Here is a 27,180-nt window from a genome sequence, read left to right as displayed (position 1 = left end):
ATGAGTAGTTTACAGTTTCACTTTCTGCAGACACTTGAACATAGGACCGATGTATCTGTGACAAGCACATCCCTTTGGTGGAAGCTCCAGAGGAGCGGGGAGTGCTCTGGGTGCCAGCCAGCCCCCTGCGGTCAGCCCCGGGGTCCCCACGCTGTCCCCCTGCGGCCTGCTCCCCCAGTGTTGGTCCCACACAAGGGCTGGCTGGTGCCGGTGGTGCCTCTCGTGGTGGGGGGCGTCCCTCGAGAGCTTCCCCGGTGCAGCCCCGCTCCCCCTCCTCCTCTCCAGGCCTGTCGTGGTCCCAGTGGGGTCGGAAGCCTTTGGGTCTGCGGCTCAGAAACCCCCCCTGAGCTGCACCCTGGCGAGGGTAGCCCTCTCCTTGCTCACCTGGAGCAAAAAGGGTGATGGTTCGATGTGCTGGCCCTTCTCAAACCCTGTGTGTCCCAACCTCAGTCTTCTGTTTCCCAAAACTAGAAAGTGTGTGCAACCTTCTTCAGCTGCATTTATCGTAGAGACAAACTTAAGATGACTCATCACAGACCATGTATCACTTGGGAGGGAAATCTTGTTAATACGGCCCGCTGTACATGATCCATCTTCTGTCGATAGTACATAATCTTTGACCCATGTGCTAGGATCATCATCACATATAAAAGGAAAAGAGAAAAATGTAAAATACTTGAATGAGAGCTTGTATTATAACATTAATATTATTCAGAGTATCTGCTTTCTAGGCTGATGTGATTCATTATTCTAGTAATGCTTTAGTCCTTTGTAATTTGTGGTAATTATGCTTTTTCCTTTTTAATACAAAAAAAATGTATAAAAATAAAAACTTCAAAAGACAACGCAGCCTGGGGTTTCTGTTCTGCTGACTTGCCCTCCCCAGGGGCCTGCAGGTGGTTGAACGGGCTGGGTTTGTCCCTGGGGGCTCACAGGGACTGGAGGAGTTTGGGAAGAGAGTTGGCTTCCACGGGCAGAGCTGGGCTGACAGCCCTAAGTGCCGCGCAGGGCAGCCCGGCGTGTCCTCTCCTGGGATAGCCGGCCTGGGCCGTGGGTCTAGCAGTGGCAAGAGGTAGATGTCACTTTTGTCCCAGGCCCCCAGACAGGTTTGAGACTGAAACAGATCCTGGAGAAAACTCGCAGTGTGTCTGGATTGGTTGTGTAGGTACTCCTGGATGCGCATAAAGGTATGGGTGCTTTTTGTTGGGCCCTTTCTTACAGGGTTTTGCTGATCTCTGCAGAGCTCAGGACAGCGGTGACTCTTGTTTCCCTGGAGGGTCTCTGTCCATATTTTATCATTGCACAGAGCTTGTGGCTTTGGTTTGTGCCCTCCCCATGGTGTGTGAGAGCGAGATGAGGCTAAGCAGGCGAGGTGATGTACCAGGGCTTCTGCAGTGGAGCACATCAGCTCCCGGCTCTGCTTCCCTGCCCCACGCGGGGGAAACTTGCTTTGTTTGCACACACGAGTTTGTGGAGTAGAGACAACGATGCAACAGCCCTCAGTTCAGCCCTGTGCTGACCCCTCACATGAAGAAAAACTGCTTGGGGGAAGTCAGGCCTTTGTTAGGAGTGCAGGGGAGTGTTCCTGAAGCTGTGGCCCCACTGACTTTCCATGGGGGTGTATCCTGTATCCCAGGTGTTCTGAGCCTCAGACAAACAGTGGGTTTAATCTTACTGTATAGTGATCTTGCTGGTATTTCTATAGAATGCTGCTGAAAGAGGCCAAAGCATGATCTGTGAAAACTGAAGTGTTAAAACCTTAAAAATGAGGACTCCCCAAAGCCACGTGGCCCAGAACACATCTGGCTTACATGCAGGCAGCTAGAACCAAGGAACAGTGCGAGCAATTAAAAAGAACCAACATCTAAGCTTTGTTTAAAAATAGCTTTCTAGAGCAATTTTTTTAGTGCAGTCATCTCAAGTAGCATGTTTAAGTTCAGTTTATGTTAAGCTTAAGTTTTGTTACGCGTGAACAGTAACTCGTTTCCCAGTTAAAATACTCTTTGGCATAAATCATTGTCTCTCGCCCTGCAGGAACCGCAGGCTGCCGGGTTCACTCTGCCCTCTTGGGTCCCTCGGGGATGCTTTCTGAGAGTGGTGTGAGGCTGAGGAGGACCCTATGCCTCTCGTAGGCTTTGGTTTTTCTGAACACTGTATCCGTTCCATGCAGGTAATCCAGCACTCCCAGGACTCCGTAGCACTGGTTGAACCTGGAAACCAGAGATAAAACATCACTGGAAGTTACTGAGGTTGCCTCGCGCTTCCCATTCCCATCTCCTTTCAGATCCATAAGCTGTTTGTGCGACTTCTGCGACTGCAGCCGTCTCCCTTGCAGCTCTAATGAAGCCTGGGTGAAACTTCTGCAACTTCCCTTTCTGGCGGTGGCGTTACCCAGAACGGCGGCACTGCACAAGTCGCCTCTCTCCCAGGCAGCTCAGAGCCGCCGGAGCAGGTAACAGCCACGTTGCTGTGTCTGCGTGCTTCCGAGACCTGGCTGCCCCGGGACACGGAGCTGCTGCGCTTCCAGCACAGTGGATGTGGCATAGCCGTCTTGCCCAGAGAGCGTCTCAGCTCTGCAGTGATCCATGTCCTGGCACTAGCCGAGCGTCGGAGGAAATGACTGATAGTGAGAACTGGCTCCGTGGTTTGGGTGTTGCTGGGCGTTTGGGTGGCGACAGAACTGCCGCATGGGCTGTTTCTGCAGGAGAGGTAAACTGTTGGAGGGAGTATGTCTATGAATGCAGTGCACATCTGGGAGACAGGAACGCTTCTTCCACTGCTGTGGTATCTGTCCCTCAACAACCTGCTGAGACTCTGCTCTCTCCAGCACAGGAGGAGACCGGGAGTCTCTGCCGGGAAGGGTTAATTGTAATTGTTTGGGCAAGGTGTTACCTGATCAGTGTTACTAAACCCAGTGTATGGGAGAGGGACAGACAGGGAGGCTCCCTGCAAATTTATTTCAACTGTGTGATTTGCCCTTGCTCTGTCTTTATTCTAGATCACACACAGAGTCTGCTGAACTTCTAGGAAGACCCTTGCAGAGAACTGTCTCTGACCCTGCGCTTGTGCTGGGGAAAGTCCAGGTGATACCTGCTGCTTCAGGCACTATGTGCTTTCTTCCCATGTAATCTCAGGAAGCTTGAGACGCAGCCCCAGCTGCAGTCTTTGTGCTTTGGGGAAAGCTTCCAAGGCAGCTGATGGAGGAGGGTAGGTGTCAGTGAGGTGTCTGGCAGTTGCATGGGCAGTGGGCTGGAGTCCTCTGAAATCCTGATCTCTGTTTAACTGCTTTAAGGACTGATGGCGTCCAGCCTGCTGTCGGGTGAATGGGAACAGGCGTCTCTGTTTATACCGTGAGTTACACAAACCCACTCAACCCTCAGAAAGGAGCTTTGCCCGTCAGCGGTGCGGGGCACAGGCAGGAGGGGAAGGGGAAGCTGAGCAGTGCCCAGACGTACTTGAGGTGGTGGAAGTCGTGGAACTCCGGCGACGGTAGGAAGGGCAGGTGGTAGCCGCAGTGCGAAATGCTTGTTGTTACGAGAGCAAGGGAGAACCAGGCTGCGATTGAAACAACATGAGACCCCATGACCATCGGGCCAGTCATGACAGGCAACGTGTTGGAGAGCTAGAAATGAGAAACAAACTCTACCTCATTAATGGGCACACAACAAACAGACTCTCCTATAGGAACTGAATTCTTTCACCTGGGTGATACATCACATTAGTTTTGTGCAAACAGCATAAAGGGAGGATTCCTCTGCAAACTCCTTACTAAAATTACATAATCATCAAAGAGATAATTACTGAGCTGAATTTTACTCACTAGTAGTAAAGTTAGACGTAAGATCAAACCGGGGGTGTGAGGGCAGCATGATTCCAGTAAATCACCCTGGAGTCAGAGGTCTGAATTTCAGCTTCACCTTTGAATAATGCTGAAGCTGCTCTTGGGGAACTTCGCTGTCAAAGGGCTGGCCTGGGGACATGCGCAGTCAAAGGTAGTGATGGGGTGATCCCAGGTGCATCACTTCGTTGTGTCCTACCAGTGCCCAGACCAAGCTTACTGCACCAGCTAGGATTAGCTGGGCTCTTGAATATAAAAAGTCATTCTGCTGCCCAAAGGCTGTCAATTAGGGAGACTCAAGAGCTGGTGCTGCAGCCCAGGACTACTGCTAACAGGAGATGGTACCGAGAAGTGGAATCTTCTGAAGGTAGGATGTGTTTGCATGAGAAATCGTGGCTGAAGCAGCACTAGAAGACATTCCTGCAAACAGTGATCCCAACCATGGTATCTTGACAGAATTCTGAGTCCATAGAATCACAGAATGGTTTGGGTTGGAAGGGACCTTTAAAGATCATCTAGTTCCAACCCCCCTCCCATGGGCAGGGACACCCTCCACTAGCCCAGGTTGCCCAAAGCCCCATCCAACCTGGCCTTGAACATTTCCAGGGAGGGGGCTTCCACAGCTTCTCTGGGCAACCTGTTCCAGTGCCTCTCCACCCTCATAGGGAAGAATTTCTTCCTACTATCTAATCTAAATCTCCCCTCCTTCAGCTTAAGGCCATCAGCCCTTGTCCTATCACTCCATGCTCTTGTAAACAGCCCCTCTCCAGCTTTCCTGTAGGTCCCTTTATGTACTGGAAGGTGCTGTAAGGTCTCCCCAGAGCCTTCTCTTCTCCAGGCTGAACAACCCCAACTCTCTCAGCCTGTCTTCATACCAGAGGTGCTCCAGCCCTCTCATCATCTTTGTGGTCTCCTCTGGACTCGCTCCAACAGGTCCATGTCCTTTCCGTAATCCAGACCGTGTAAGCATCACATCTCCTACTGAAGATGCTCCCAGCCCCCTCTGTGCTGAAGGAAGCACCACTCAGTCAGTTCCTTTTCTGTTGGAGGCCCTCGGATCTGCGCTCTTAAAGCTAGTGGAATCCCGTACAAACAGGTACCACAACCCTTCTACAGCCAAGCTTCTTGGCAATGCAGCTTAGCTTCCTCTTCCTAAGAAAGAAGAGTCTAAGGGCACATCTGCTTTTCTTCCCTTGCCACTCATCCTCCTCCCATGGAAATCACATTCTGTGCAGAAACTGGAGGGTTACTGTGGGAGAATCCACTTACTATGTGTTCTACTGGGTGAGCATAAATGGAGACCACACCAATGGGGGCTGTCCATTCGTGGTGCTTCTTGTGAATGTGCTTGTACAGGAGCGGGAGGTGAACAAGCCTACAGGAAAAAGAGAGGGCAGGTTTTGAGCTCCACAAGACAGGAACATAACACAGAATTTCTGCTGGGGACTTGCTCGTGTCTCCTCTTTAACATAAAGATTTCAGAGCAGCTGGGAATGAGAGTGAGGACTGCTGGCTTCCCTCTCTTTCTCTAGTATTGAGCCCTCCCTCATTTGATGTGTTCATTGGCTGATGTTAAACTTAAGTCCAGATAAATCCCATAAATCGAAGTCCCTGAATGACTTACTTGCTCAAACCTGGGAGTACTACTTAGGGGAAGGCTCACTTTATGTTTTCACTGTTTTGACTCTTCCTACTGGCAACTGTAGAGTCAGAATTCTAGGTTCCATAGGTCCTGTGTAAGAAATGGCTTTTTATGGTTTTCATGTGCATTTGTCTAAAAGTGAAACCTACATATTTCTGAGAATGCTGTGCTTGCTTCTGCATGGTCTGTTGCAGGCTTTTTCCGTCCTTGCTTTAGTTTTTTCCTCTAATGCTGGTGTCACTGCTTAGAAAGCTTGCAGCGTCAGGAGCCAGGCCCTGTTTGGCAGGTGCCGTACAAGTGAACAGGAGAGCACTCACCGACCTCTTGAGCTTTTTTCTTTCAGGACAGTCAGTGTTGTTTTCTTTTCAAAGAATGCTAGGTCAGACCTTTTGCGTAAAGCTACCTGTTTTGTTTCTTCCTTAGCTTCTAAGCTGCTCCACCTTTGTAATTTTACCCATTTTTGCTTATTGTAGTTACTGGCAGCACCAAAGCATCGTGTCTTAAGGGTGAATATCAGGACCTGTAAGTCTTCCCATATAAATACAAGATTGGTGGAACGGGGGCACTGGGACTATTCCTGTTGCAAGAGATGGGTATAAGCTTCAAGGCATGGGGGAAAACCATTCCTGTTCCTGTGCTCAGCTCACCTGTGTGTATAGTAGAAAAGAATTTCCTCTATTAAGGTAAAGATGCTTAGCTCCACAAGAAACCAGTGGAAGGTGGGTAATTCCTTGCTGAAGGTGTTGCCCCACCATTTCATGACATAGAACATGGCCACAAGCATGGGCAAGGAGATACAGAACTGATTACACAGCACTGTGTAGATGGCTTGGCGCAATTTCTTTGTGTCCACCTGCAAAAGAGAAGTCAGAACCAAATCAGAAGCAATGTGACTTTGAGTTTGGAGGATAAAGAGCTTTAAGATTTGTAGGCAGTTTCCATATTAGTTTTGGGATCAACTTTTTAACAAGCAGTCAATCCAGATCTGATCAGTATCCTAATTACAACTGCCTTCCTCTCTGCCACGGATATACAAGACTCAGATTGATTCTCCTTGAATCCTGTCTGGTTGCCAGAGAAAAGTATAACAGGTTCTTCTTCCCACTCCTAGCCTAAGAGACTGCATGAAGTGTTTAGCCAGCGGAAGAGGCACAGTGAGAAATACTTACAGGATCATTCTTGCCCAGCTGAATGCGATAGCGAGTAATGAAAACCGGCTTTCCTGTTACATCAGCCACCATAAGGATTCCATTGAAGCACCAGAAAGCGAGGGTAGGAATCAGTGCAGCCCCTGTGGCATGAGGAAAGGGCAGAGTTGTGTGAATAAACTGAGAGCAGTGGCTAAATCAGAAACAAAATACAGTGATGTATTGCCAGAGGACATTGTTGAGACCCAGGTGTGTATCTCCTGCCCTGAGAGGCTTTCAAATGGAATACGGGTAGGTCTGACACCTAAGTGTCAGAATTCCCTAGGGAATAGGGAGGAGGTTCAAGCAGACAAGTCTCTTGTAGGTTGAAGCTTGCCACAACTGAGGCTAAGAAAGGGCTTTTCTGGGAGGCTGAGGGATCTCTGTCATGGGTGCAATTTAAATACAGGTTGGATAAGGTCAAGATGATTCCTGGGACCTTTGAATGTCCCTACCAGGTTTGTTCACCAGCTGCTAATCAGAGAGAGAGAATCGAGTCTTATAGGTGCTATGGCAGGAGTAAAATTTACTAATTTTACTTTAATTTCCAGTAATTAGTTCTACAGAGTTGTTCAGTTCTCACAGGAGCCAAGAGTGTGTTTTCACAGGGAAGCCATTTCACCAGCAGCAAAAAGATCAGATTTTTAATGTGTACGGGGGTGTAACAATGAGCCGGTCCAGAGGCAGCACAGTTGCTCTACATCAGCTGTGGCTGGCTTTGAAGCCTACACATGCCTCCTCAGTAGGAGAATTAGTCAGCTTGGGAAAGCATGTCTGTGTCCCCCTTTTAGATGTAATACGTGGATGGTTTCTCCTGCAGCAGAGAGTTGTTAAAACTCACCAAGGAGGAAGATTGTCCACTCATTTCCCTCAAACAGGTAGTAGAACTTTAGCCATGTTGTTTGCCAGAAATGGCCTAAAGCATCCCAAATAGTCTGCACGTACCTGTGGGAATAAGTGTTCTTGGTTGCCCATCTTTTTGTCATCCACTTTTTTCCCTCCCCACAGAAAAGTTTCTCCTCAAGCCCCTTTGTTCAAACAATCTTACCAAGAAACAGAGTTTGCTAAGGCAGTGATTATGAGCAGGCCTGTACCAAGGACGCAGGCAGTGATCTTCAGGGCATCCCAGAGCTTCTCTTCCTGTGAGCAAGCCACAAGAGTAAGCATGTGCTGCTGTGTCTAACGCTAGCACTTTTTGTATTTGAAATGCAAGAGGTAAAGGCTGTCCTATGATGGCCCATTTTGTTTCACAAGCTCTCTAAAGAACGTAATGACAAAGCTGTTATGGGATATTGTGTGTGACTGGGGGTAGAGGAGTACACACACAGTCATGTGCCATGCTTACAGAGACCTGAAGTGTCACTGACATGGAACTTCTACGGAATGACCAAAAGGAGAGAAAGGACCACTGATTTTTCCCTCTCTGTTTTCATTTGGCATGCTTCTTGGTACCTGGGGGACTATACATAAGGGGCTTCTGGATAACTCGGAGCAATAGCAAAGGAAGACCGGGGGTTGAGCAATGGTGCTCCATCCCAACACCTCCCTCCCTCAGTATTTTATCCCTCCTAGTATGCAGTAGTCAAGAACTGTTGTGCTCAGATGATCTGATTAGCAGCTCCAGCTAACCCAGAACTGCTCCTCTCAACTTTCCTCTTTGCTTTGAAGACCGATTCTGAAGACAGGTTCATGTGCCCAGAAGCTTGCCTTTTTTCCCCCTGGTATAACAGAGGTTTAACACAGGATATTACGTTTCCTTGCATAAGTCCCTTTGCTGTGCCTTAGGGCATCAGAGGTACAACTCAGTCCTAGCACTGAGAGTACAACTTGTCTAGTAGGTACCACGTGCCATCTGTACAGAACAGCTGCACAGTAACAAGGAGCTAAAATACCCAACTTCTCAAGAGTATAAAGTTCTCTAAATCCCTGCTCTCAGTCACAGAAATGTGATCTGCTGAAGAAATATTCCTGCATACAGCATAAGGGCAGCTATGATGTTAGCATGACTCATATCACAGTATGGATTTTAACTATACAAAACAACTGTAAGACAGTCAGAAAATTACCAGTGAGACCTCTTGATTTCAGGAAAAAGTATATTCAAAAAGCAGTATTCAATACATTTGAGCATTTAAATATTCAAAAACAAATTGTTTAGCAAATATAAGACAAACATATAAATAATTGTGTGTCTTTTAGAGTACCCTGAGTTGGAGTTGGTTCTGGAGTTCAGCAACTTAGTTTGAGTTTTCGTGGGTGAATATGCTTTATATTTATCTGCAGGATAAATGTTTTTTTTTAAAAAAATCAATGCAATTCTAAAGTAATATAGTGTAATAACCAGCTAGTGTCTTGTTCCTAACTCTGTCCTTCCTGTTTTTTAACTGTGGTGTTGTGCTGCACAAAGAGACTGGAGTAAAAATAGCATGATTCATAGTTGCTGTCCTGCTTGTCTCCTGTCAGAGAGGACAAACAAGAGAGACAGCTCACTAATAAATGTTGAATGCAGGTGTGTTTAAGGTAATGCAATATAAAGGAATCCTCTCTGCACAGCTTCTGTAACAGCTACAGAACATTAAACATCGCTCAGGACTTGTCAGCAATATTTATCTGTCCCAGGACAGAACTTTGCTCATTAGCACTGAAACTTTCCTCATTAAAATAAACAACTGTTTGCTCCTATCATCTCTCTCTTTTTTTTTTTTTTTTAAATCAAGTTAGCAACTGGAGAGGAAGTAATTAAAGGACTCTTGCCCTACAGCTTGATATTTGTGAACCCTATAGGTTGATATTCGAAGCAATGCAATCAGTTGCCAGCATTATTGCTGGGCATGCTGCACTACAAATGCAAGGCTGGCGAAAGCCGCCTACTCCAGCTTCAGATAGTGTGTGCTGGATTCTGGGCTGCAGATTTGCTCTTTTAGCAGTTTCATGCTTCCCACTGCATCCATGTTTATGCCTCATGTATGCCGACATGAGGTAAGACTTTCTTAATCTTTAGACCTGGGAGCACCATCTACATATTCTTTAGGAAAAAGGTTACAGAATCGTAACCAGAATTGCTTTTTAACAGAATTGTATCCTATAAATCCTTCTTTCTCCTGGGATGAAGAAAAAACATAATCAAAGAAAAACTCTGATGTCTTTCAAGTGTCAGAATTTTTAGGTAGACCAAATAGTATTTCAGATTCTTTAGCATCTTCCAGCTGAAGAACTCCAAGAGTTTCAAAAACTATTAACTCCTAATACTCACTGGACACTGTGTATGTCCCACTTTGAGACAGGACAGAGAATAGCTAAAGCTCAGCACTTAAGTTAAAGGCCCTTTGGCTAGAAACTGTCTTGTTTTAAGGCTGCGTTTTTATTGCACATGATGAAATGATTACATGAATGAATCCTGCACAGTATAATTACATGAGCTATAGAAGCAGAGAAGTTTACATAGGAAAAAAAAAATCTTGTTCATCAAGTCCAAGTGCTAACACCCTGTTTCTCTTCATGCCAACAGCTCAAGCACAGTAGTTTCTAAACTCTGATCCATGGATCGCTCGAAATCTTGCTCTTAAAGGGCTTCTACAAGTTGGCAAATTCCTTAACTGCAGAACAGGGCTGCTGCCTGCAAGGTAAAGAGATGGGGGCTGATCAGCAGGGAAACATGCTGTTTAGCAGGACCACTTAGAACTGGGCCAGTTAGGCGGCACAGCTTCTGCCTACAGTTGAGTGTTGCGGTCTCTTGCCACGCAAGCAAACAGGCCCTTCACCACTTGCTGCTGTAGCTGCAGTCTATTGGAAGGGGAAAAGTGCTGGGAAAATGTTGCTGCAGTGATAAGAGATGAGCTGCTAGTTGTGCTAAAGTGATCAGAGCCTGGATGTGTCTGTCACTTCTCTTAGAAGATGATTCAACACATCCAGCCTTCCAAAGTACCTGCATAAGACTTCCTTTAAAAGATGATCTTGAGTCTTTACCTGCTTCTGCTGCTCAGCCATGGTGGAATATCCAGAGTCTTTTTTCATCTGAAATAAGAGGTGATCTAAGTAAGTGAACCTTGTTCAGCTGGAGAATGGAAGAATACACTGCTGATAGCAGCAAATCCCCTCAACTTCAAGCTCAGTTGCAAAACTGTAAAATATTTATTCTCTGTGCTCTGTCCTGTCCTGCTCCCTGCTTCATGTTGACCGTGGTGCAAAGCTGAGCTATTGAGAAGAATGAAAAAATGAAAGCCAGGGTTTAAGTAGCTGCTAGGGTTCACTGCTGTTCGTGGCCATGGAAAGATCTCTGTATTTCAGGACGTGCTGTGGCTAGGGATTATTGTGTAGCTGGTTTTATAGTGCTGCATTCTTACCATAAATTGTAATTAGCAAAAGCTAACAAAACATTCCTTAAGGTTGTCTTATTTTTATTCGGTCTTTAAGAACAAACACACAAATTCTAATAATATGAAGGCAGGTTACTAAGGATTGCAGAATCTAATCCATTTTGCTTTTCATACTCAGAAGACTATTCAAGCAGAGGCAAACTGTGTTACCTAAGGTAACAAAGAAAAGCACAAAGAAGGTAGAAAGGCACCTGTCTGAGGTACAAAGAAAAACAGTCAGAAAATTATTCATTAGAAAGATGATATGCTATTACCTTTATGATAGTAGCAAGCCGCTTGGGAGTACTCCTCTTGCAGCGATTCAGAAAGGAGGAATACACTGCCAAAAATAAGTCCCCGTATTAGCCAGGAGTTACACTTCAGCTTATAAATGATAGATTTATGTGTACATTCTTACAAATGCAACTCTTTATTTACAGGTGTTTCCAGCTGTTTCCCTATGTTACACATTAGTATGCAGGTCAAGGGGCATAAGACACAACGGGAGACCTTCTTCCTGCTTGGGTTCCTGCTTACTCGTGGACAGAAAAGGACAAGGCCAGGCCACCAAACTACATACTTTAGTGAGAGAAACTGATGTTAAATGGTTCTGGGAATTAAAAAAAAAAAAAAAAAAACCACAGGCAAAAATCGATTTGAAACTTGAAACCACGAGTCCAAACTCCCAACCCCCTATTTCGACACTAGGGTTGCATACAATCCTGTATGCTGACTTTTGGTAGCAGCCTTAAAGAAAAAAAAAAAAAAATTAACTTTGTCTCCCTTGGCGAAAAAAGGTAGTGTGAGATGCGCCCTAAGGTGCTATTGCTTAAAATGAGAATGTGTTAAGGAAGTGACCTAGGACTTCTCGTCTTTCCCCAGACCTAGAGCTCCTCCCTATCAGACTGTGTGAGCTATTAGAGCCAGGTGGTGAGATCCTCTGTATGTTTTATTCCCCCGATATACCAAGTTTGCCAACCACAACCTTACTGAAAGAATATAGCTGGGCTCTAACGTATACGATGAAGAATGTGTGTAAGTAGCAATCACAAATAACCTGCTAGCCTGAATAGGACAGCGTAAATAACTTGCCACAGGACAAATTTATCTTATCTTCATTTCCAAAAGACCTGATGACAGTGATGCATTTTACATTACATAACATGCACTATATGCCCGTCTTGTCACACAGGTTGTCTCAGTCCAGGTGTGCCCACTGTCTCCAAGAAAACACTACTAATGCCAGAAATATGTCAAGCTTGAATAATCCATTCCTTTTTTTGAGGTTTTGCTCCATTCCAGGTTTCTAAGCAGGCTGTTTGGAGCTTTGAACATTCAAGTTTTGAGTATCTGCAAGAAGGGAGATTCCACAGCTTCTCTGGGAAATCTGTTCCAGTATTTGACTACATTCGCTGTAATTTTTCCACCCCCCTCAGTATCTAATCAGAGTTTCCCTTGTTACAGCTCTTATCGCTTGCCGTTTCACTGTGCACTTCCCTGTCTTCTCTACAACCACCCAGCAGGGAGCTGAAAACAGCAACATGAAATGATTCTGCTGGGACAGTGCAGTAACCAGTGTTGGCCACAGTTTTCTGTGGTTAAAGAGATTCTTCTACTCTGATGGCCTTGTAGTGGACAACATTAGTTCTCAGAGAGGCAGATATAAAAGGGGTATCTATCTCAGTTAGCTGCTTGCTGGGAGGTGGATGCTGCGGAACGGTTCCTCCATAGAGCAGTGCCCAGTCAAACCCTGCTGAGTCTTTGCATGTGAAGAGCTAGAGAACAGAGCACAGTAGAGTGTGACTCTGCTGTGAGTTTTTAGGAGGAGAAAGAGACATCGCTTGATCAAGTCTCACATTCTGTGAGTTTAGGAAAGACTTAAAATTACAATCACTTTTCTAGCAGCTCTCCTTTTAAAATAATCAAATTATGATAGAAGTCTTGCATGGGCAAAGAATTCTGGTTTGCAGTAGTACTGCCATGTCTGCTTACCCTCCCTCTCCCCAAAATCTCAGTACACTACCTTTACTAAGCCACATTTACAGAATAAAATTTTATATTATTTACATTCAAACAAGATAAATTTAATGGATTAGGTTTTCCCCAGCATCTCACTACCTACTCTTTTTTTTTGTTGGATAATGTCTCTTCTGATTCAGAATATACCAAATAAATTTTAAAAGCATTTGTGTAACCATGGCTGTTTCGGCAAACAAAAAGGCCATTCAGCTGCTTGGCACTGATCTCATGTTGGCATGTTATACATCCCCGAATCAACCAGTGAAGATCTCAGCTGCCTGCAGATATTTCCAAATATTTGCCAGAACTGGTGCTGTTTAAAAAAAAAACCTAAAAATGTTCTTTTTCGGTTATTTCAAACTAGTTAATACAAAATTTGGTCCAAACCAAATTCTCAAGCATAAAGTAAAAGTAATTGTTTTTCCAAGCCATCTCTTGATGTTAAAGGGGAAACATACACTAGTCAATAAAGAATTCTAATACATGGGGTTTTTTATTATTTCCATGTACTTCATGATTTGTCCAACAACTGTTCATCAAATCACCAATCTGTTCTTACTGAATTTTCTGCTTCAGGTATCAGAGAAGCCTAGTTTGTCTAAGTCATGTTTTAAAATGCTTAACATAATTTGAAAAGGAAAAAAAAAAAAATCCTGCCAATTTTTTTTACATTTGTTTTAACATTTACATTCTTATTTATGTCCTATCTCTGCTGTCCCCTTACATTTCTGTTGGTCAGGCAGTCCAAAGCTGAGGCTGCACAAGTGCCCGCGTCTCCTTTTACTGTACCCAGTACTGTATTGTATCGTACCCTTCTCCGACAGCAGCCAGGCAGTCCCGCTGCTGGCAGGTGCAGCTGAGCAACAGGGTACACCTGCCGGGATGGACCGGCTGCCTACCACAGCTGCTTGGTACTCCTTTTTCCCTCCTGCTTGAATTTTCTGTTGTAGACCTTACTTCACTGGAATTAACCTTTATAGAGCATAGACAGTGGAAAACAACTGTGCCTGAGAGACAAAGGGCTATCGCTATCCATGAACGTATGGAACAAATAGAAAGGAAAATTTAAGGACAACTTACCCGGTCACCCAAAAAGTTGCATACTGGCCACACTGTGTGAAGAGACACAGGACTAGACTTGGTGCTTGGTGGATGTCCTGCTGTGCCAAGCACTGCACAGATCTGAAGGCAACCAGAGTTCCTAGAAAAGCTTACAATCGTACTTTAAACAGACACATGACATTGCCTTTTAATTATTTCCTCCAAGTTTCTATCATATCTTTTCAAGCCACTGCACCCCTGAACTCTGGCTGCCCACTCTTTGCTCACCTCCTGCTGATGGTAGCCTAGGAGAGGTCCTTTGTGTCTATTCAGAGCCCAGAGTTCAACTCCTCACCTTTCACTACTGCTGTGGAAACTTTATGAGGGTTTAGGCAAAGGCGACGGGGGGTGTGTTTCCAAGCAGAAGCTGGCTGTCCCCTCCCAGACAAGTCATGTGAAGCCAGTGCCATGTCACTGTTAGTCCTGGCAGTGTTCCCTGTGCGCACGCACATGCTGTCACTCAGTTAAGCATTTGGAATACATCTCTGCAGGTAAGAGTTTTTCATCAGGAGTTAATGGCTGTAGCTGAGAGTAAAAAAGCCACTTACACCTTAAAGATAAGTAGTTTTTATAGTGCACTAACTCATGTTTTGAGCACAAAATAGCTAATGCCAGTATAACTGAATGGGTGAAAGGTGTATTTGTTAAAAGCAGTAAGAGTTACTGTGGAATTTGGCAAAAAATTACAGCAGCGCAGTTTTCATCATGTTGCACTAAATCTATAAATTACAACAACGCTGTTGCTACAGTGTCCTCAGCCAGTTACAGGTATTGGTTCCATCTGTAAGGACAAGGTGCAAACAGGTTAGAATGTGCTTGGGCTCAGTTGTCTTTAAATATGATGTTTACAGACCATAAAGTCTGTAATTATGGTATTGCAAAGAGCAAGATGTAATTTGCAGTAGCATTGGTCTTTATTATGCAAATGTGGCCCCAATCTATGTTACTTACCTAATATACAGTATCTTCTTATGAACTAAGCTCTGAGAACCGAGGGTGTTACTCGCCATAACTTTCCAGATTTATTTTTCCACACAAGAGAAAACAAGGAACATCAGCTCTGCCTCACAGTTGGCCTTATATGGCCGCTCACAGGTGAAGCAACACACGCTCTGGTTTGGTAAGCAACATCTCAAGCTAGCAGCAGCTAGAGCTGCAGAGAGATTGGCAACATGAATAATGGTGGTGGTGTCTGTGCCTGGTTTCTTGTCCTGAACACTACATCTCTATTTCTGTCAATTTACTTTTTTCTGGAAGGAGAGCATTCCCAGAACTCCTCTCCCAACCTGTCGCTGTTTGTCCTCTTAGTCCAGTAAACATTCACTGTTGCTTCATTTCAGATTTCATACTATGTTACTGTTTTCATTGACACTTTCTCTTGACTAACTATTCCCTAGTGGGGAAAGAGTTTGTAATTCTTAGCTGTTGCCACTAATTGTTATTTATCATAGATAGCAGACTCAACAAGGAAGAATGCAATTCCTTCAAACTATTTACACACGTGCAGAGGAGGAAGTGGAAATTGGCATTTCAAGAGACGAGCGCCATATGAACGTTGTCCTGAGCAGACCTTTATTTGGACTTGAGCTTGCACTGGGAGAACTGTTCATACAATAGCCAAAAGTCAGTGATAAGCCAGTGAGTTTCACAGACTGCAGTGTTTCTTTTTAACTGCTGTTCAGTTCCAGCAAGGGTTATCTCTGACATATTTATACCCAACAGGAACAGTCAGCTCAGCATATTAGTCATAAGGATGTAAATGCAATTTACCTTCTGCTCCAAGTTTGCGTCTAGCGCAGGTTGGCAGTACTCTAAAAGCTGTTTCTATCTGTTGGCTATCCTGTGCCCTGCACTGGTACCTTCACCACAAATCCTCCAACGTTAGTGCAATCTTTGCTGAGGCATGCAAGAAGTTTGATTTCCTCTCAGTAGAAAGGCTTTTTGATCAGACACTTCATAAAATAACTTATTTTTGTTCACTTGCCATAGTTTTTGTAATAATCACAGCTTGCTTTGCTGTTTGAAAAAAAACCACAAACACATTAGGAGAAAAACTATGAATTATCTTTCAGATTTGTACAAAGCTACATTGACAGTTCATCTAACGTCAAAGAGGAATTCTGAACTTAGTGCACCTTGCCGAATCATTAATTCCCTGCATTCTGAACTGTATTTCTAACCATCTGCCAGTGCACACGTGTGCCATCACATAGTACTGCAGTGGTACGCTTTGGAAACATCTGTGGAGTAATGGAAGGGTTAGGAAAATGTAAGCGATGGCCTTGCCATTACAGTTCAAACATGTTCAGCGATAGTTGCATCTTTTAACTCTCAATTCACGTTTTAAGATTTCCATAAGTAAGTTTTCTGCCATTTGTGGTGCTGTTACTAAGCTCCAAAGGAAACACACAACCGTTTTGACAGGGCATGGTGCAGGACATGCAGCTCAAGCTGACTAATGTGAAAATGTTGAGCTAAAGCCCTTTCTTCCACCTTATGATGTCGTAGGTCTACACACACAAACTGTTTTGTTACTGTGGTCTTAACAACCATGCAGAGGGTGTGAGGACGCTTCAGGAACCTTTGTCGGAGTGCTGGACCTGGAAGCAAGTTGGTAAATTCCAAACACAAGAACTATGGGATGTTTTTAAAGCGTTGGGTGCCTTTTCCAGCTACTCTTCATCTTTATTAGCCATGACGAAAATTAGCCATGATTGAAAAAAACCCAAATTGTAATCTCCTTGAACAAAATATGTTTCCAGCTCTCACCACCAGTGCTTGTAAACATCCCTGAATAGCTTTTTTTTTTTAAACTACATGCAAACTGTTAAACATTACAAGCATAATTTATCACAAGTGATTATTTCCTGCAATACATTTATTAGAGTAGCAAGGCACACATATTTTCACTGTCCTGAGAGGATTCATCCTCCCTTTTCCCTGCATTCAACATACCTTCAAGTGCTGGATTTATGACCAAGAAAAATATGTATTTTACTCTGAACTCTTTAGGGGGAAAAAAAAAAAAGAAATTCTAGCTTTATATTTACAGAGTGCTGTAATCTAACCCGCTATATTTACCTGCTAACAACATATGTTTTCTTGCACAAAATCCCAAACTCAAGTGACCACGGGAAAAAAGGTGATTACTTTCTGCCAGTCTAGCATATTGCATAATAAATAAATTACACAACACGAGAGACTGCAGAGCTGAGAAGGCAAAATGGCAGCTATCTAGCATCTATAAAGATAAACTTTGAATGAAAATAATGTTCAGTAATGGGATGTCATCAGATGCTGACAGCACTAAGGTCACTTGATAGAGTACTCGAAAAAAACTCTTCTAAAAGTTATGTTTCTGCTGAGGTATGAACATTAAACCTGAGACACTGAACTATGTCTGAGGCGTAAAAGATACCAAGATTTGTTTATCCAGGTACTTGTATCAAAGTGGTAGTAGGTAGGTGAGATTCAGTGAGAGGAAAGTCTCCAACTGAACCCAAACGGTGGGCATGTAACAATTCTGCAGCAGTACCGGAACAGCAGTACTTTATAACAGATGCAACCCTGCCCAGAAGGGGCAAAAGAAAGGAAATACTATCTAAGCTTAATTATTAGTAGGTAAGCTTCCAAATATGTAGCGCGTCTGCTCCCAGCATCAGCCAGCAAAGCAACAGTGTTGGCAGCTACGTTACACAGTAAGTTACATTATGCCGCTTTACCGGATACAAGCTTCTGTTACTAATGTAATTTAAATAGCATTTCTTGAACAGGAGAAGCCAGCCTAAATGTTTGCAGCCATAGTAAGTACTTGAAAAATGACTTCTAAACTTCTGCAGGAAGAGGCAGAACTTCCTCAACTAACGCGCTTGCTACACACTACAACGTACGAGCAACGTGTGCCAGGACAGCAGCAGTTTGCCGTCATGGCCATGTTAAACACATCCTCGTCCCGCTTCGCAAACCTGCATGCCCATGGCTGGGCTGCACAGGAAAGGACTGAGTCCATAGGGAGACTCGGGCCTCGCAGCAGCCCAGTCCTGATGGAGGCCGCGGCCCAAGGGTCTCTGCTGTGACCCATTCGCCCTGCTTTGTGAGGGAGGGGTGGCCGCTATTTCTTTTGGGGATGCTCAGCCAGGGCCTGTCGCAGGGGACCTGGCTGCAGGGTTGCAGGGGGGCTCCCCACGCCGGCATGCTGGAAGTCCACCCGAGCCCCAGTGGGTGCCTGTGGCCACCCAGCCTCGAGGCCCCTGTTCCCTCAAGGAGAGGAGGGCACCTAACTCCCTTAGTCCTCCCCCCGCCCGCGGACTTTGGACTCGCCCGCAGCCCGCAGCGCAAGGAGCCCGGGCGACTCCATTAGTCGCAAAGGGGGGGGGGGGGGGGGGCGGGAGGTGAATGAGGACTCATCAGCAGGCCAAGGGCTCTGCGCAGGCGCACTCCGGGCAGTACCCCGCGTGGCGTTCCGCCTTATCCGCCCCCTCCCTTTCCCCTCCTCCCCGCGAGAGCGCGCGCGGCCGCGAGACAGGAGCGCTCAGCAACGTACCCCACCGCGCGCCCCTGCGGCTTTGCCATATCTCTCGCGAGAGTAAAAGCGGCAACCCGGAAGTCCCGCCCCGCCCGGAGGCCGCATCGCGCCTGCGCGGAGGCGAACGGCCCGGCCCCGGCTTCCGGGCAGGTAGCGTGGGGGCAGGGAAGGCGATGGGGAGCTCCGGAGCAGACGAGCGGCGGGGGGGAGTGAGGGCTAAAGCGGCCGAGCGGCCCGCTGCAGGCGGCGCGGCGGGGCCCGGCTCCCGGAGCGCGAGCGGCGGGGCCTGGCGGCGCGCGAGCAGGTGCGGGCGGGGCGGCCCCGGGCGCTGTGCGGGACCCCACCCCCTCCCCGCGGCTGAGGGGACGGCGCGGCGGGGGGGGGGGGTGGAGGAGGAGGAGGAGGAGGAGGAGGAGGAGGAGGAGGAGGAGGAGGAGGGGAGCGGCGCGGCCCTCCCGGCTTCCCGACCGGGCGTCTGGGCGGCCCCGGCCCTGCGCGGGGCTGACGGCGGCGGGACAGGCTGCGGGGGGCGGGAGGGGGGGGGGGGTTGTGCCTCAGGGCGGGCCCCGGCTCGGAGGCCGCGGGGCCTTTGTCGGCGGGCTGAGGAGGGGGGAACCCCCCCGGGGCCGGCTGAGCTGTGGCGGTTGGGTTAAGGCCCTCCCGGTACCTGGGCGCGCGGGGCCCGGCCGTTGGCTGGAGCGCTTGAGCGCTGCTTGCAGGAGTCTGGGCTCGCTTTGCCGGCGTTCTTGCAGGAAACGGTAAACAACGGGTGATTTATCCTCGGCGTAGCGCTGCTGGAACTGCCGTTAGCGCGGGCTGAAATAACTTACTTCGGTGTTTCCTGAATTACATTAGAGAAGCTGGTGCCTATAAATGTAGCCTGTAAAGCGTTCTGTGTTTTTAAAAGCTGTCACAATAGCTGAGCAGTGCTAAACGTGAGGATTCCTTGTGTGTACATCTTATGCTCAAGGTTACAGAGCTTGTGCCAGGACAAGAAGAAAGACAAGGAGAATGACTCTTTTCGTAAATAACTGGACTGTTAATTGTGCATCCACTCGTGTCACCTGAACAGATGCTCTAGGTTTTCTTCTCATTCAGCACGTTTATAGGAGGTGATAAAAGCAAGAAAAAACTTGGCGTAAACTTCAAATGGGCTAGTTGAATCTGAACGTGAAAGTGTGACTGACTCTGCCAGAGCATTCATTCTTATATGTAGATCTTTCTTCACATAAGGCATTATTTATTTATCTGTTTAACACAGCACACCGATAAGATCACACGGCTTGCAATTCTACTCTGTCACCTGAATTCAGCATCAGCTGTCTTTACTCTGGTCCCTGCAAGATGCCAGCAGCCCTTGCAGAGAACAGCCAGGTCATCTGTGAAGTATGGGCGAACAATCTGGAAGAAGAGATGAGGAAAATTCGAGAGATTGTTCTAAGTTACAGCTACATTGCAATGGTAAATGTTTCATACTTGACCTACCTGCCTTAGTCGAGGGGGTTTTGGGGGAAGGAGAATAAGTTGATTCTTGAGCAAGAAATTATTTTCCCCTATCCCAATTCAAACTGAGCTAGAAGTTAAGTGGTGAAAAATTAGGAAGCAGTTCAGTAGAAGCTTTCCAGAATTTAATACAAGTAGTGTTGAATATGCATTGGATGAAAGATGAGGAAGAGACACCACCTTAAAAACCTGAATTCATTTCATATTTACCTATTCAGCATGTATTAGTTTATGCAACAGCAAATGAAACAGGTTGGATGTACAACGGGGTTTAAATCTTCAGATTTTCACCAGTGTATTTGTCCTTTGAACGTCTTTCTCTGTTTGGTTATGGAAGATGCTGTGGTGTTGTGGGACAAAAGACCTGCAAGTGATGGCTAGTCAGCTGGGCTGCCTCCTTTTTGGGTCAGATGTTGATTCTTACGGAAGAAAAATATTTTGGCTGTAGATATGACAGTGTGTTCAGAAAGCTTTGTTTAAGACAACAAGAATCCCCCGCAGGTGGGAGGAATCTCTTCCTGCTTTTAGAAGTCTGTATCTGCTTGGCAGGAGCCAGTAAGTTACATAAATAACTGGGTTTAGTTACGATACTGTAAGTTATGCAAACTTTGCTTAGGAACACTAAACTTCAAGATACGAAAAGTCCTTAACAAAAGCGTGGCATAAAAACACACACCCCTGCAGAGTGTGTAGTATGTCAGTGTAGAATGCAGTTGTGTAAGTGAATAGGAGTTTTTTTGTTATCATATGTCAGTGGGAAATGAGCTTTCTTGCTTCTATTTGTTCTCGTTGAAGGTGTGCTTATGACCTGTTTTAGTGGTTGTGCTGTAAGGACGGACACAAAAAAATCTTGGGCAAGGGAGAAATTTTGTCAGGTACATAGCGCTGGGTTCTTCATGAAAGTTTTTGCATACACTCTAATCAGTAGAAGTTATGTGACATAGTCTGAAAGTAAAAATAGTATGGAAGTAAAGTAGAAACAGTATGGAAGTTTGGGTTTCAGCAAAGACAGCACGCAATCACTGGCCAAGTAAAATGTTTTTCATCTAATTAATAGATGGTTGCTCTGTTGTTAAGATCTGTGTTGATTGGCAGTAGTTTTTGTTCATGTAGGCATTGGCTATTCCTCAAAACCAGTGAAAACGCTATCTGGACTATTGAATGAAGATGGTCAGAGTGCTAAATTTAACTTTTATTTAGAACATGAAAGAACGCTACATAAATAAACATCCATTTTAGTAGATTTAGGAAAAATGAGAGTCCTTTGTGGGAGAGAGATGTTTAGATTATACAATAGTGCATATTGGATGACGTTATAACATTTTTGTTTTGGAATAAAACAAAACTGCAAGAAAGGATATCTGTAACGAATGAATGCAATAGTTAACAAATTACGGAGGGTTCTTCTGGTGTCTGATTTGTAGCAGTTTAAAATCTGTATGAATATGGAAAAGGAGAAAAAAAATAAATCATTTTTACAGAAGAATTCACACAATGCAGTGCTGAGACCTGCAGGTGTGGAAGTGAATAGACTCCTAATAGAGTGACAATGATTCCTAATAAAGTAAGTGGTGAAATAACTTTTTTTTCCCCCCTTCTCTCCTAGGACACAGAGTTTCCTGGAGTTGTTGTAAGGCCAATTGGTGAATTCCGCAGTTCCATAGACTATCAATATCAGCTCCTTCGGTGTAACGTTGACCTTCTGAAAATTATCCAGTTGGGCCTGACTTTCACAAATGAGAAAGGAGAATATCCTTCCGGCACCAACACCTGGCAGTTTAACTTCAAATTCAACCTTACGTGAGTCTCTTGAGCTAGGGAATAATCACCTACTCTATTCTGCCGAAGCGCTGCTTTCCTTTAGCAAATGCAGGTGTCCGTAAGTTCATCATCACTGGCTGGTTCTGAGCAATAAAAATTCAGTTTCTAACACAGATTATGTGGGAACCTGTTTGGGCATGACAGGAGTTAGCAGTATTTCTGGAAGTCCAAGCCATGCTAAAATCCTATTCTCTATACCCTTTTCCTTTGATAAATAGCCTATCCCCAATAATTGTATGTACCTTAAACTTTTTTCTGCAACAATGTTATAGTCTTAAACTTTATACGTTTTTTATATATGTCAAAAAATCTCTCTCTTCTAAAAAAAAAAAGGATGTGCTATTTTCAGCAAAAAGGAAAGTACCTCTGTACCAGATCTGTGCTAAAACGTAAACTGGGATCTAAAAAAAAAAAGCTGGCATAATCGTCACCCGTGTTCAGGAGAATGAATCTTGTTAAATCAAGCGTGGCAGTTGTTCTTGTCTCCTCCATACTGCAATGTCCTTGTTACAGTTGAGACAAGATTCATTATCCCATCCCCTGTAATTGTAAAGACAAACTCAGCATAATTACCACTAGAGCTGCCTGGAAATAGAGAGTTTACGTGCTAAACTCGCACATTTATTGGAAATCAAACAGTATTTTTATGGGACTGTCATTGGAAACATTACAAAAATTCATAGCTAGTATGTGCAGATCATACAGTTCTTGAACCCCAAAGCTGCAATATTTACTTCCATAAATTTGTGGACCTCTTAAAAGTGTTGAAGTGGTTTTCACAACATGATCACTTCATTTGATTCAATTACCATATCTGGCATGAATTTTGCTCTGAGTGTTGTCATGTTCTTCCCCCCTCACCCTCAAATGGAACAACTGAGTATCAAAGTTAGGTTCCTGCTCAGCTCTCCACCAAGCATATCATCACTCATCCCTGTCCTCCTCCCTTAGCCAAGTATGATGCAATTTTGTTTACTCCCAGCGATGGAACAGGAGATGATGATACGGTGGTATGTGCTGTGAAGTGAAAAAGAAAAATGTAGACAAGAACAATGGTCAGTGCTTCAGTTTAGCGTCTTCCTATTCGGGAGAACTCCCCTTTTCTCCATGCTCTCATCTGCGATGCTTCCATTTGCCTTGCAGAAGTGACGTTTTTCAAAACATCATTCAGTTCTGTGGACGTGGAATCTTTGGAATTTGCACTAGCAACAGAATTATTAACTAGTTACGATTGCAGAATAGCTTGTTACAGATGTAGGAGGCTGCAGTAGTGGTATAAGAACTGATTCAATTTGAATTTTCTGGAGAGAAAAATGTGGAATCCAGAGATAGCCTGCTGGTCACTCCAGTTTTTGCAATACAGTATGTGGGAATTTTGCTAAAATGAGCCTGACTTGGTAGCGCCTTGAATGCAAAGCTGCTTTTCTCCTTCAGGGAGGACATGTACTCTCAGGATTCCATAGATCTCCTTGCCAGCTCTGGGCTGCAGTTCCAGAAGCATGAAGAAGAAGGGATCGATACCCTGCATTTTGCCGAGTTGCTAATGACATCTGGGGTCGTCCTTAGTGACAGTGTGAAATGGCTGTCCTTCCACAGGTAGGTCTGAGATGGATGCTGATGCTATCAAGTGAGAAACCTTTTTGATTGTGAAATACTGCTGCTTTTGTCCATGGAGACCGACACAGATTTTAAGGAGAAAAATTAGCAGCTCTGCAGCTCTCAAAATAAGCTTGAAGATATAAAGGCCAAGTTTAAGTAAGGACACTTGGCACTTTGTTTTGTACTAGCACTTATTGCAGTCTGAATTTCGTGTATGTGTTTATTGCAAATCCTTTCGCTGTTACAGTTTTCCTCAGTGGAAGAAGTTATTAACAAGTTGAAATGTGATTTTTACACTTAGTAACTTGTATGCATTGTACAATAAGGTTTTTGCTTCTTCCTTATAATGTTGGTGTTCTCAATGTCCATCTTGTGTCTACATAAAGGGAGAAGTCTGTGTAGGTCAGGTGTCTTGTAGCATTTCAAGCAGCTTGATTACAAAGCTTGTGGTCCTTGATAGCATCGCAAGTGAAAGAACTTGAGGGAGGAGGAGGTGCTGGCAACAGATACAGGGTTTCCTGCTTTTCCATATTGCCCATAGCTACAGAAACTTGCAGTGTTGGGAAGAAAAGTATGTTCTTCCCAACGGCTTAGCTGTTCTGCAAGAGGTGAGTGGAGGCACACAGGGAGCATTCGAAAGTCCTGCATTGACACAGATGATCAGGATGAATTCTGCCTCTGATCCAGCTGAGTTTTATGAATGTCAGAAAATATTACGGTTTGAAAGCTAAAGCATGTAAAACTTGTGAAAAATGAGATATTGGTACTGACCGAGTATAGGTGTTGCCTGCTTATGTGTTTCTGTATGTGTTTGTTTTCAGTGGTTATGACTTTGGCTACATGGTGAAGTTGTTGACAGATTCCAGGTTACCAGAAGAGGAACATGAATTTTTCCATATCTTGAACCTTTTCTTCCCATCTATCTATGATGTAAAGTACTTAATGAAGAGCTGCAAAAACCTCAAGGTACTTGTATCTCCCCAGCAAGCAGGTGATGGATGGGCTGTAACACTGTAAATGTACAGTTAGCCAAATGACAGAACTGCTGCATATATCAAGTCTTAAAACTGGAACGTGTTTAAAAGCTAGTAGTCACATGTGAGCACCTATGACTAAGTGTGTATCTATTAGATACTGCCTCCCCAGTTTTAGACTTATTGATATGTATATTATATAGGGAACATTCCCATAACCTTCTGGTTTGTGTATCTGTAATTTCAGAGGCTAATTATAATTCAGCATGCTTATCTTCCCTATGCAAGGTGGAGTATTTCTTCTTACATGAACTATTACATGACTTGATTAACTGGTAGACGCTCAGAGGGTTGAAAGTAATTTATCTACAGAATCACAGCCTTGTTTCAGGAACGGGGAGGGGAAAGGTCCAGTATTTGTAACCTATGAATCTGCCCACAGTCATCTCAAGTATCTGCAGCAGGAAAGCAAGAGTATCTGCATTGATTCATCGTAGCCAGTGTTTTCCTTCATGTTTTGGAGAAGCATGGCAATTTTGGTAAGAGATGGATCATCCAAAATAAAATCTGTTCTGATTGCAGGGTGGCCTTCAAGAAGTGGCAGATCAGCTGGATTTGCAGCGAATTGGACGACAACACCAGGCAGGATCGGACTCTCTTCTCACAGGAATGGCATTCTTCAGAATGAAAGAGGTACTGCAATATTCTTTGTGCTGCTGCTTTCTCCAGTTCCTATCGATAAATGTCAACATGTACAACATGGCTTTTGGTTTGGTTTGGGTTTTTTTTTTTTTTGAGCCTTGTGGCCATCACACTTCAAACTGTCAATAATAGGAATTGTTGATATTGGCACAGACTTCTTTTTTTTACTCCTCTTTCATGTGCTTATTTGAATTCCCATGCTGCATCTTAGAGGTGGCTGACTTGAAATGAGCTGTTTAATTAAGATCAGGTGCTTTCTGATTTAGAGGCACAATTAAACAATACCTGTTTCTTCCTTTTTTTTAATCTGCAGTTGTTTTTTGAGGATACAATTGATGATGCAAAGTATTGTGGGCGGCTGTATGGCCTTGGCACAGGAGTGGCTCAGAAACAAAATGAAGATGTGGACTCCGCCCAAGAGAAAATGAGCATTTTGGCCATTATCAACAACATGCAGCCCTGATAAGCGGTACCCCTCAGCAGAATGTGGTTACCATATTGGCAGCTGCTGTCCTCAGCCATTTTCCCTAATAGTGTCTCAAACAAAAGGCATTACAGTATACAGCCTGCAGAAGGCCTGCAGTTTTGCTGAAGAGCTGCATCTTCATTTGAAACCAAGAAGAGAGTTGACTGAATTCCTAAAGCCAGCATTTGTGGTTTGCCATCTTTTTAATACCAAGGGCAAAAGACAGAACCTACTGTGTATACCTCTGTTTTTTTTCCTCTTTATACTGTACAGAATCTGCAAGGAAGACTTAATGGTAGAATATTCAGTAGAGCTAAGGGTCTGGAAATCCAGTGAAAACAGACACAGACATGCACACAAATTTGCAAATTGTGCTTTATAAAGCTTATTTTAAAACTTCTGCATGTTGTGAGGGTGACTGCTTCACCTCATGTTTTGAGTATTTTATCTTTGTGTAGTCTGTGGAAATCGCTCCCTTTGATCACTGCAGAGGTTTGGGAATGGATGACATTAAAAATGATCCTTGCAGCTAAAAATATTCAGAGATTTGCTTTAACAGGGGGAATGGATATTACTGGAGCTGATTTGATCAGCTCTCCGTAGTTACTAATTCTGTATGGTACAAGTTTGACCCATACTGAGCCTCAGCTTAGTTTTTATGGGTATTAATAAACTGTTCTGGAAATAGATTAAGAGAGCCTAAAAGCTCACCTTTGCTCAAGGACCTTTTGCCAGAGGATTGGACCAATGCTTTGACTTCAGTCTTCCTCAGCTTAACCTACAAATTTGTTTCTTCCTGTTGCAACACAAGTACAGCAAGTGGATAAATATTTGTTCCTCTTCTGTCCCCCTTCTCCAGACTCTGATTTTACTATATGCATAACAACAGACAAAACAGCTTCACTTCTCTTCATTATAAACATCTGAAAAGTAGTTAGAGGATGGAAGAACAACTTGGGCTTCTGACTTTTTAAAAAAAAATGAGCTATAGTATTTTTTTTAACATCTCTGTAATGACATTTCTTAAAAAAAAACCCCCAACCACAACCCTTTTGAACACAGCAAACAAAATTTTAAGACTTTGTCTTGCATTTTAAACAAGCTGAAACAATACATTATTAGGAGTTGAGGTTTAGAGCTGGTATTTAAAATGCTTGTAAATACTACTTGTTTTTAATTTTTATAAAATAAATTTTTTTAAACCAGGCCTTGTTTTGGATTTTTCCATCAAGCACTAAAGTTCCAAAATTTCAGCCTTTGGAATCTGAATTTAAGCAATACATGCTCCAAGCTGCTCAAGTTTCTTTTACCATTTAGGATGTGCTACTGGGGTAGGTTGTGGTAAAAACTGCTTTTGAGGTTACTGTAGAGTAGCTGATGAAAGCTGAGCTTAAGACCTCTTTGGGGGATTTGTATTCTCTTTCCGCTTGTCTCTCAGCGCACCTAGC

General features: G+C 44.4%; 3 protein-coding genes across 9 annotated transcripts in view; 2 read left to right on the top strand and 1 right to left on the bottom strand.

Annotated features, from left to right (window-relative positions):
• The window catches only part of GALNT10 (polypeptide N-acetylgalactosaminyltransferase 10), a 271,077-nt gene that overhangs the window by 208,609 nt on the left and 35,288 nt on the right, over positions 1 to 27,180 (top strand). The window lies entirely within an intron of this gene.
• Positions 1,319 to 18,714, bottom strand: FAXDC2 (fatty acid hydroxylase domain containing 2). 6 transcript variants are annotated; one of them, XM_075766323.1, is made up of 12 exons: positions 18,686 to 18,714; positions 15,913 to 16,158; positions 14,122 to 14,223; positions 11,298 to 11,362; positions 10,634 to 10,681; positions 7,716 to 7,807; positions 7,509 to 7,612; positions 6,650 to 6,771; positions 6,128 to 6,333; positions 5,108 to 5,213; positions 3,456 to 3,622; positions 1,321 to 2,210 (listed from the first exon to the last, which is right to left on the bottom strand). In XM_075766323.1, the coding sequence occupies exons 5-12, from the start codon at positions 10,679 to 10,681 to the stop codon at positions 2,054 to 2,056; spliced, it is 1,002 nt and encodes a 333-aa protein (XP_075622438.1). In that variant the 5' UTR covers positions 11,298 to 11,362; positions 14,122 to 14,223; positions 15,913 to 16,158; positions 18,686 to 18,714; the 3' UTR covers positions 1,321 to 2,053. The 6 variants fall into 6 exon arrangements, with proteins under 6 accessions (XP_075622439.1, XP_075622438.1, XP_075622436.1 ...); XM_075766321.1 differs by lacking the exon at positions 18,686 to 18,714 and having other exon boundaries at positions 14,122 to 14,242; positions 15,913 to 16,257; XM_075766322.1 differs by lacking the exons at positions 15,913 to 16,158; positions 18,686 to 18,714 and adding an exon at positions 14,371 to 14,491 and having other exon boundaries at positions 14,122 to 14,251.
• On the top strand, positions 18,731 to 26,938 carry CNOT8 (CCR4-NOT transcription complex subunit 8). 2 transcript variants are annotated; one of them, XM_075766325.1, is made up of 7 exons: positions 18,731 to 18,817; positions 19,929 to 20,128; positions 21,777 to 21,970; positions 23,426 to 23,587; positions 24,412 to 24,556; positions 25,147 to 25,257; positions 25,580 to 26,938. In XM_075766325.1, exons 2-7 carry the CDS (start codon positions 20,012 to 20,014, stop codon positions 25,727 to 25,729), a joined length of 879 nt encoding a protein of 292 aa, XP_075622440.1. In that variant the 5' UTR covers positions 18,731 to 18,817; positions 19,929 to 20,011; the 3' UTR covers positions 25,730 to 26,938. The 2 variants fall into 2 exon arrangements, with proteins under 2 accessions (XP_075622440.1, XP_075622441.1); XM_075766326.1 differs by having other exon boundaries at positions 18,790 to 18,971.

This window comes from Balearica regulorum, chromosome 14 (assembly GCF_011004875.1).
Source record: "Balearica regulorum gibbericeps isolate bBalReg1 chromosome 14, bBalReg1.pri, whole genome shotgun sequence".
NCBI classification, from domain to species: domain Eukaryota; kingdom Metazoa; phylum Chordata; class Aves; order Gruiformes; family Gruidae; genus Balearica; species Balearica regulorum.
Note: the sequence above shows the minus strand (reverse complement) of the source record. Positions and strands in the feature narration are given on the sequence as shown.